At 46.1% G+C, this 10,487-nt stretch overlaps 1 protein-coding gene across 1 annotated transcript; it reads left to right on the top strand.

Annotated features, from left to right (window-relative positions):
- Positions 1-3,317: 3,317 nt before the first annotated feature.
- On the top strand, positions 3,318-9,930 carry Atp5po (ATP synthase peripheral stalk subunit OSCP). The gene is made up of 7 exons (XM_028756365.1): positions 3,318-3,426; positions 4,532-4,582; positions 5,883-5,993; positions 8,180-8,309; positions 8,628-8,740; positions 9,503-9,589; positions 9,755-9,930. Exons 1-7 carry the CDS (start codon positions 3,391-3,393, stop codon positions 9,866-9,868), a joined length of 642 nt encoding a protein of 213 aa, XP_028612198.1. The 5' UTR covers positions 3,318-3,390; the 3' UTR covers positions 9,869-9,930.
- Positions 9,931-10,487: the final 557 nt, after the last annotated feature.

Genomic DNA, 10,487 nt, shown 5'->3' with positions numbered 1-10,487 from the left:
AATGCGGATCTATTTGAGTTCGAGGAACCCTGTCTTGAAAAATAAAAGTAACAAAAATAAAAAACCACCCTCTTGTGTATGCAAGTATCCATGTGAGCACGCAAGTGCCAAAAGAGTCCAGAAGAGGGTGTCAGATCCCCCGGAGCTGGAGTTACAAGCCTAGTTACAATGCAGACCTAGGTGCTGGGAACTGAACGAAGGGGGTAGGCGGTGCCCTCTGCAAGGGCAGCACAAGGTCTTAACTGTTGTTGTTTATTCACCATTGCTCTCTTCAGACACACCAGAAGAGAGCATCAGACCCCATTGGAGATGGTTGTGAGCCACCATGTGGTTGCTGGGAATTGAACTCTGGAAGAGCAGTCAGTCCTCTTAACCACTGAACCATCTCTCCAGCCTGGTTTGTACACATTTAATGTCTGTACTTAGATCCATTTTGTGTGTCGTGAGATAATTTTTGTAAACCTGGTTTACTTATTTAGGGTTGTTTGTTTGTTTGGCTTACCCTGGGTAGCCTGACTGGACTAGAACCTGCCATGTAGAACAAGCTGAGCTTGACTTTTCAGTCACCTGTCTGCCTCTGTCCACTGAGTGCTGGGGGGCACAGGCGCACACCACTATGCCTCTCTTGAAAGCTTCATTTTAATGACCATGTAATATACCATTCCAAATAAGCCATTCTCATATGCTTGGATATGATGTGTTTGTTTCTTTGTTTTTCTATTTCTGAGTGAAGCCACTGATGAATTAGCATGAACCTTCCTCTGGGTCTCTGGGAATGAACGATGGGAATTGCTCCTGTAAGTCTAGTCTTTTCATCTGGGCTTTCTGAATACTGTAATTTCAAAATGGTTCTTTCTGAATTACAGAGCAGGTCACTTAATTTTAAGACATGTGGCAGGGGCTGGCACATGATTCAGGCGGTAAAGGAGCTTGCCTTGAAAGCCTGATCACATGAGTTTGATTCCTGGGATCCACAGAAAGGTTTAGGGAGAAGACAAATGCACAAGCCGTCCTCAGACATTCACATGCACCGTGTGGCAAGTGCACCCCATGTACACACGATAATAATAAATATAACACGTATATGTACAATTGACAGTCTCATGATGCCCTGCTGCTGTTTTCTGTGACTGTCTCTGTGCAGAAGATAAAACAGCGATCAATAGTTGTCTTGAACTGGAAGCATAAAACGAGACAGGTATGGTCTTAAATATCTGGGTTCCTCTCCCAGGCTATCCCTACCCTTGTGCAAGTCTGTTTCCTTCTATTGGCTTTGACTGCAACAATGTTAACAAAATTTTAAACAATCTAAGTCTGTTTCACCACCCAGAAAAATACAGACACACTAGGCCCACTTACTTACACCTGAGGGCGGTCTGAAACTCAAACCTTGAAATTCAAGCAGCCATCAACTGCCCAAGAGTGGAGCCTAATGAAGTTACAAAATCAGAAGGCACCATATTGGCACAAGGCAAACTAACGGAGTATTTTAAAAGTCAGTGCAGTAGATGGTCTAGAATTTCTCAAGTGTATTCAAGCCTGGAATTTTTCATTTCTATTACATTTATTGAAACCCAAACTGCTTGTTAAGTTTGTGTGTAGCTATACGTCAGGAAAATATAATGTTATGGCTTGATTTTACATAGAGTACAAGGCTTGTATTCTACTTTGGTTTCTTTTGCTGTGCTAAGACACAGAACAAGCTGGGCAAGGAAGGTGCACATCTTTAATTCCAGCACTTTGGAGGCAGAGGAAGGCAGAGTTCAACGTCAGCCTGGTCTACAGAGTTAGTTCCAGGTCACCCAGAGCAACACACAGAGAGAGGGGGTAGTGTGGGGGAGAAAACAATTTGGGGGAAGAAAAGGGTTTGTTTCAACTTTCATTTCCAAGTAACAATTCATCCCAGAGGGGAGTCAACAAAGAAGTTGAAGTCGAAAATGAGGGTAGTAACTGAAGCAAAGATACACTGTTTACTGGTTTACTCCCCATGGCTTGCTCAACCTGCTTTCAAATACAGCCCAAGTACCACCTGCCCTTGCCACCTGTCATTGGGTGTACCGCCATCAGTGGGCTCGGCCCTCCCACATCAATCATTAATCAAGAAAATGGTCCACACACTTGCCTACAAGCCAATCTAGGAGAGGCAGTTTCTCAGTTGAAGTTTGTGTCTAATTGACAGAGGTATCTCTAATTTGTGTCAAGTTAAAAACTAATCAGTACAGCCTGTGAAGGCAATTTTTTTTGATACCTTGCTGAGTCTTGGGATATAAAACAGCTGTCCACGCATAAGCAGTTCCATAAAATGTGCTCAGTGCTAAATACGGTATTCATTAGGCTCATTTAAAAGTATTTTGCAGCAATGGAGCAAATCAGAATTATCACCCACTAGTGAGAGTGTAAGCCGGAGAGAAATATCTTCACTTCATGTGCCCATGTGTTCCTGCTCATTTATCAAACCATTCAACTTTTAAATTCTCCTTTTGAAATAATCCAAAATATGAAAAAGTAATGCCCAGATATGTAGAATTTTTTAAATTAACAAAAAGTTTAAACCACGTAAATTGTGTTGAAAAGTCATAGAATGATTAATTTACAGAGTCAAAGTAGATGATTCTGCAGCTATGGACATGTTTATAAAAGCGCCATAACTTAGAAATTCGCTTATACAAAATATATTCCTGAGGTTAAGGGCACTGGTTGCTCCTGCGGGGGACCTGTGCTCAGTCCCAGCACCCCGATGGCACCTCACAACTGCAACTCCAGCTCCAAGGGACTTGATGTCCTTTTCTGGACTCTAAAGCAAAAGGCACACATGGTACACATAAATATGTAAGGAAACACACACATAAAAAATTTTTTAAAAGGCTATTTGCAACCCATATAATTCTGTACCCATCTTCCCTCATATTAACGTAAACAGCAAGATACTAAATTATATATAGATTGTGAATCTGCGTGTATAAAAAGCACAAACACAAAATAAAGAATCTGTCAACTGCTCTATGTACTCAAAATACGGCCAGAAGAGCCAAGACGTGCGCCCCGGGAGGTTCACTTGTGGTTTTTATTTTAAGTCTGAAGTATTGCCACAGAAGCACACTTCTGCAGGTTCCAGACCGGCCAACTGTGTTGACAATGCATGTACAAAGAATCTAAATGTAAACCTAATTTCAGATTTAATTTTCAGATCTTGTTCGGTTCAAGAGTCCAGCCCGACCAGGGCACCTATGGACTACAACTCCCAGAATGCAAGAGGTTCTTACCCACACGCCCCGGGTTCCTGATGCGTACATTTCCCAGAAAGCCCAGCGATCACGCCGGCGCGCGCGTGCGCTCTGGTGCCACTAGTCTCTTCTCATTTGGGTTTGACCTACAGCCGCCCGGGAAAAGATGGCCGCCTCAGCAGCGTCCGGGCTGTCCCGACAGGTAGACGCTGACCGGAGGGTTCTTCCTGGGGTTGCTGGTCCCCGGCTCCCAGCGATGCGTGTGAGGCCGTGACTGAGGGGTCAGGCCGCCCACCCAGCCTCGTGGGGCCCGGTGACTGCAGGCAACGTGGGGAGTATCCGCGTTTGGTCCCGGTGGGGAGTGGGCACGGATTGCGCTATCTTGACCTTGACATCCAGGAGTCAACTGTGTAGCCGAGCAGCTGGCAAGGGCTTGAGAGAAAGAACTGGGGAAAGCACATGTCTAACCTGTGGGTAAACCTTTCAGGGCTAGCTGCTGTTTAGGAGTATTGAGTGTTCGTAAAGCGCCTTCCAAGTGTTTATAAAGAAGGGTTAAACCTCTTTGACTGGCAGCCAGTAAGTGATGGTGAGATTGGAACCGGCTAAGTCCAACAGAACCTGGAATTGGGTGGGAAAATTACGTGCCTGGATCATCTGGTGTGATAATTTTCATTTGTATTTCATTCATAATTTTTATCAAGGCGTTAGAAAACTTTTTAACCCTCATAGCCAGTTGTAATCGAGTACATTGTAGAGATGGATGTATATGACAGTGACCTGTGCCCTCCCGAAGTGATTTTTAAACTGGATTCCAGGCTTCTCCAGTGACAGACACAATGTCATGTCTTAAGACCTGAAGCCTGTCTTCAAAACTATATCAAAAGAATTAATGTTTGGTCTTAGATAGCATTTCAATTCCTAAGCAAGTAGGTTTGCTTGAATCAAGACTGGACTCGGCTTATGTTCATTAAAGTTTTTCTCAAAGGTGATAGAAATATAAACCCACCACTTCCATAAAGCATTTTCCCCAAATGTGATAAAGCTTTTAATTTTTTTTTTTAATTCAATTTTTGGAAGTTAGTGTTTTCTCTCTCAACTACCCAGGGAGGAAGGTGGTGGAAAGGCCGTTTCTGAAGGGATTTGGGGTGCTTCTCAATAGGGAGCATCTAGGTTATACAGAGCAGTCCCCACTCGTATGACCTATGTGATGATACAAATGGACTATACAACTATTGGACTAGATTATTTTAACACATTGCTGAGCTAATGCAGAAACCTGGTCTGATCTGTTTTCTTTTGTCCTAAAGGTTCGGAGCTTCAGTACGTCTGTGGTCAGGCCCTTTGCCAAGCTTGTAAGGGTATGTTAGCTTACTTTTTAAATTTTCTGTGGTTGGAAAGCAATGAGAGAGTGAGTTGAGCAGAAATATGGTGAGGTGTGTAATTACTAACCTTTGTCTGCATGAGTAGCAGTTCTTACATGAGTGCCTGGGATGCAGGAGATGCTGTCAGGCTACTGTCACATATGGTGGGCTCAACCTTAGTCTTTAATGTTCTAAAAATTACTTGTTTGGGCCCAGCAAGAGGGTTCAACAGGTGAAGGCTGGTTGATGGTAAGTCTGAGAGTGTGACTTCAATCCCTGGATCCCTGGAAACCATATGGGGAAAGGAAAGAAAGACCTGAAAGTTGTCTTTTGTTCTCCACGTGTGGTGTGCACAGACACAAACACAAACGCGCACACGCATGCATGCATGCATGGTGTATGTATAAAAGAATCTTAAGTTGTTTTTCCTAGTAATCCTCCATAGATATGCTAGCCTTTTGTTCTCTTTTTATGATGGAACTATTGCTAACAAAAGAAAGTGAAGTGCCCAGATTCTCAGGTAGTTGATACTCTGTGGTAACTCCATGTTGCTTCTTGACTCCAGCAGCAATGGGGCATGCTTGCAGTCGGCACCTTTCTTCCCCAAGCAGAGTCAGTACTGACAGGTCCTGTTCCAGGTACCGACAGTCTCACCATTGCAGAGGTCTGCTGGGCCAGAAGTCTGACTGACCTCTGACCCGATGCAGATTGAAGTGTGACTACATGTGCATTTATTTTATAGTTCTTTATTCTAGTTCATGGCTGCCATGCTCTCTGGCACCCAGGCCAGTGATCTGCACTCACAGTCTCCTCTGGAGTAGCAGAACTGAATGCTCTAGGGGACATTAGTTGGAACTTACAGCAACACACGCCACGCTTCTTATCAGCACTAAATTCCTTCATCCTCTGAGTGGAGCCATTTTATCCCTCCTGAGAACTTCTTAGAACACCAGATCCCCGTGATGGAGACACATACACATGTGCACTTCTTACACACTGCCCCTACTCCACTTAACTTCACAACTACCTGCTGCAGTACTAAACTTCTGTGCTTAGGTCAAAGACAGCAAAAGCTTCCCACCCTCACAGTTGCAGGTAGGGAGGGCTGGGAGAGACGCCGGACACTAAAGGTAGAGAGTCCCAGCCAGGGAGACGTCCCTAGTTTGTGGTTCTCACTTAGGACTGCATTGGTGAAGTGCTTCACTGGCTTGGCAGGGGGAATGCAGCCTCTGAGGTAGGAGTACTTCTGACCTGATATAGCTGCCACTCTCCCCTCCTCCCTCACTTTTGTCTCCAGCCCCCTGTTCAGGTCTATGGCATCGAAGGCCGCTATGCAACCGCCCTGTACTCTGCTGCATCTAAACAGAATAAGCTGGACCAGGTGGAGAAGGAGCTGCTGCGGATGGGGGTGAGAGCTCTCTTGCTGGGCCTGTGTCTGTTCCCATTCCTACACTTCATCTTCAGTTGTCATAGCTGTGCGTTCCTAACGGGGTATAATCTATAAAAAGAACCACTAGAAACTACAAAAAATGTTTACTATAGACATGTTAATAATAAGACTGCTTTATTATTCTGGAACTTTTGTGTAATGCAAGCTAGGAGAAGCATGAGTATGTTAACGTGAACCCAGCTTCCCAGAAATGAAATCAAAATACAACTCAAGAACACTTGCCATTTTAGAAAAGAATTTAAAGATCAAGTTTATGTCTTTTGACTGTATTGTCACTGTACTGAAGTTATATTTTCTTCATGAAAGTTTCTCTAGAAACATCCTGGGTTTCATTTTTTTTTTTAATTATTTCTTTCTTTCTTGGGAGTTGGGGAGTGTCAGGCACACGCAGGGCAGGTGCAGAGGTCAGAGTCCTCCCCCTTACACTGAGTCCTAGGGTCACACTCAGGCCAGCGGCCTTGGCAGCAGGGGCCTTTGAGCTGGGCCCTCTCACTGGGCCCTCTCGCCCTTCCCAGGTTTTTGTAATTACACATTTGTGATTACACATTTGGTCCCAAGGTGTGAGAAAGAGTGACTGGGTGCAAAGTCGGGGCTTTGTGTCAGTGGTAGCAGGCCCAGGGTCTTAGGGAAGAGGACTTTTCTCTTTGTATTTTCTCTTGAAACACAAAAGAAAACCGTCAGCTTTGTGAATTAGCAGAAACCCAAGTGTGCCTTGGGTCAGAGGCCACCCCTTCCATTTCCTCAGGGATAGCTGCCCCTAAGGCTATATAGGGCTCCCTAAAGGAAGAGCTGAGAGAGTGTAGACTCAGCCGCTCAAGAGAGAAGATAGTTTTTTCAGTTACATGTTTTAAGAATAGTGTGTACTTTGTAATCTGCGCATCTACTGATGAGAAAAGGCCAACTGCCCAGGCTAACACCACATCCTGTGTATATATACCGCAACACGGATGCTGCACCACGTCCTCTGTGTGTAGATACACCACAGCACAGATGCTGCAGCTGTTCGCCTCCTTCTGTCAGCTTAAGCTAGTGCCCAGATTTGATAGCATAAGTTCAGCCCTGTCTTCCACTGTCTGCAGATAATACCGAGGAGCTGGGTTGGGCCTGGCCTCTCCCCTGTGGGGAGGCGCTGACGAACAGTCCGTGTGCTGGTGAGCACTGCATGTGGTGGACAGTTCTGCTCTCTTTGAGCCAGGCAGTCCTGTTCACCGTCAAGATGGTGGTTTTGGTAGTAGACATTAGACTGAGGTTTGGGGCAGGCAAGATGGTGCATTGGGTAAGGACACTTGCCACCAAGGTGACAACCTGAGTTGATTTTCTGGGACCCACATGGTGGAAGGAGAGAACCAACTCAAAGACTGTAGGGCTCCCTTGTTCTTTGGCCTGCACACATTCACTGTGACCCATACAGGTGTGTATGTTCTCTCTCTCCCTTTCTCTCTCTCTCTCTCTCTCTTTCTCTCTCTCTCTCTCATGTTTTTAATTACTTAGATTTTGGTTTGATAAAATCCAATAGTTAGTCATAGAGGAAAAAGAGGGGAGATAGTTATCTGAGGTTCCATAAGTGAGATTCTGGGGGTCTGAGAGGGATCAGAAAGGCATTTCTGTGCAGCTTCTCAGGGGGAAACAGTAGCATGAAAGTCTCAGCACTCTGTGGCAGTGGCCTAAATTCTGGCCAGGAGCCAGTGAGGCTCTGGGAGTGGCCGACAGGCAGGTAGACACGTTTACCTGGAAGATACCCACCCAGGAAGAACCACTGCACGTCCTGGAACTCTGGCCTGAGGCTGGGGTGGGCAGGTGGGTACCCAGCAGAGGGGATGAGATGTTTCCCAACACGTGGGGTTTGCCCTCTCAGACCAGTCTCTCAAAGTTAGACTGTTCAGGAGCTCTGTCGGAGGGAGGGCACAGTTAAGGTCTCTTGAGACAGAAGCTCAGGAGCTCAGTGTACTTGGGATGGTGTAGTGAGAAAAGCAGGCTTGCCATGTCATACGTGTGAGACTTCGGCTGCTTAATTCTTAGGATCCTTTAAAATGCATGTAAGAAACTTCATAAGGTGTTTTTGAAGTTCCTCAAAACATGTTTTTAATCCCATGTAAAGCCATGAACAAAAACTGTAGCAGCTGGGATTGTGTATGTACTTTCAGCAACTCCTGAAGGATCCCAAGGTGTCCCTTGCTGTTCTGAATCCCTACATCAAGCGGTCCATCAAGATGAAAAGCCTGAAAGACATCACCACAAAGGAAAAGTTCTCTCCGCTGACGGCCAACCTCATGAGTGAGTGCAGGATGGTCCCAGCGAGCGTCTCTTAAATAACTGTTTGGGGAGTGTGAGGCACAAATCTGGTGCCCCAGGAAGTCAAAAGAGGACATCGGATTCCCTGGACCTGAAGTTACAGATGGTTTGTGAGCCACCATTTGGGTGCTAGGAATTGAACCTGGGTTCTCTGCAGGAGCAACAAGCAGTGCTCATAACCACTGAGTTGTCTCTCCAGAACCCATTACCATATTCTTAAAGCACTTTGAATAAGATATTTTCAGGCTACAAGGTGGCATTGCTTTGGGTGATTCAGTGAGTTTCCTGTCACTTTCCCAGATTTACTTGTTGAAAATGGTCGCATAACCAACACCCAGGGCGTCATCTCTGCCTTTTCCACCATCATGAGTGTCCACCGTGGAGAAGTGCCGTGCACAGTGACCACAGCATCTGTAAGTAGCAGGCTCTGTTGCACTCTTCACAGTTCTGTCAGCTTTCACTTGGAAGGCCCAGCGTGTGTCCTATTAGTGGTTAGTGAGTGTTTTATGAAATAGTGATTTAGGTCCCTTTACAACCTGAAGTCTTAAATGCCATATTGAGTTCTAGGATGGGTGTGTGTCTAACCTGTGGGTTGGGGTGCACAGGCCTTTTGACCTACTGGAATGAAGCATTAACTAGCCACCATTTATCGGGGCTGCCATCTACTGGGGACCTTGTAATGTGTTACTGCTCTCAGAAAATAGGTATAAAATTGAATGGTAATTGTCTTTATTTTATGGTCCGGAAACTGAAGCCTAGGATGGGCTCAGGTTCTGAGCACAGGCTTATACATTGTATACCCTGCAACAAGTCATTTTATTGTCTTCCCCGAGACGTGGGTCAGCCAAAACAGGAAAAGTATTTGATGCATACACACAAGCAGTAGTTGCAGTGTGCAGCCCCTGGCCTTGTCCAGGTTATAGTTCAGTGTTTTAGGGCACCTATGGAGCTTTAGGGGGAGGTCTTATGTGGCCAAGCCCTGTGCCTAGAACCAGTGCATTAGAAGATACATTGTGATGCGGTCACTCCTTAGCCTGCGCCCCAACACATATGGCATGCACACATAGGTCAGCTAGGAGCCGCTGGCCTGTCTTGGTTTCATGCCCACTGTGGTGTCTCCCTTTCCCTTGACTGTGCTGCTGTATATGTTTAAAGGATGCTTGCTTCTTTTTCAGCCTCTCGATGAAGCTGTTCTCTCTGAGTTAAAGACAGTGCTGACGAGCTTCTTGAGTAAAAGCCAAATACTGAAACTGGAGGTCAAGGTGGGTTTGCATAATTGTGAAGTGTGCCCATTAGTGCTAAGGCGCCTTACACATAATATGTAGTTCCTATTGGTGTCATGGGTGGCCTGCCTACCCCCGGAGGTTTCCGTCCACCCACCTGATGGAGCGCTGTGTCTCATGTGTGCGACCTGTTTTCTTTCCTAGACTGACCCGTCAATCATGGGTGGGATGATTGTCCGAATTGGGGAGAAGTACGTTGATATGTCTGCAAAGAGCAAGATTCAGAAGCTGAGCAAGGCCATGCGGGAGTTGCTCTGAGAGACTGTCGCCTGTGTGAGCTCTTGTCCTTGGAGCAACAATAAAATGCTTCCTGAACAGAGGGCGTGAGGAGGGTCCTTGTCCTTTAAGGGGCAGTGTCAGGTTTTCCTCTTCCCACCAGACCCTCTAAGTCTCAAGGTTAGACAGTCCTTTGGGTTGGAGGATTCAGTTTGTATGTGTTGTTCTTAGGAATTCATTGCTTCGGTTAGCACTGTACACATTCACAGTCAAGCATCGCCGATGAAAGTCGCATGTCCTTGGGGTAGCTGAGAACTGGTCCGTAACCAGCCTTAAGGTCTCCCTACTGAAAGTCGCTCAGTCCTGACAGAGCCCCTAACCCTGACAGAGTAGGGTGCTCTAACTCTCAAGACTACACTTTGTGCTCCTAGCAGTCTTGTGATTTGCTCAGAGTAATGTGGCTAAGCAGCAGGAGGTGAGGCCCAGGGCCCTGGTTTGCCATCTCCAGCCAGCCAGGCTACACACAAGTTCCATGTCCCTTCTGTCACTGTCCCTGACATGCTCCCAGTCCACCTAGAGCCAAACAACACTGACATACTCTTCCCGAAGCTTCCCTCTGAGGCTGCCAGAGAAGCCAGAGCTCTGCCCCGAGGCCCCTCCT

The sequence above is a fragment of the Grammomys surdaster genome, unplaced genomic scaffold (assembly GCF_004785775.1).
Source record: "Grammomys surdaster isolate TR1022 unplaced genomic scaffold, NIH_TR_1.0 126118, whole genome shotgun sequence".
Taxonomy (NCBI): Eukaryota; Metazoa; Chordata; class Mammalia; order Rodentia; family Muridae; genus Grammomys; species Grammomys surdaster.
Note: the sequence above shows the minus strand (reverse complement) of the source record. Positions and strands in the feature narration are given on the sequence as shown.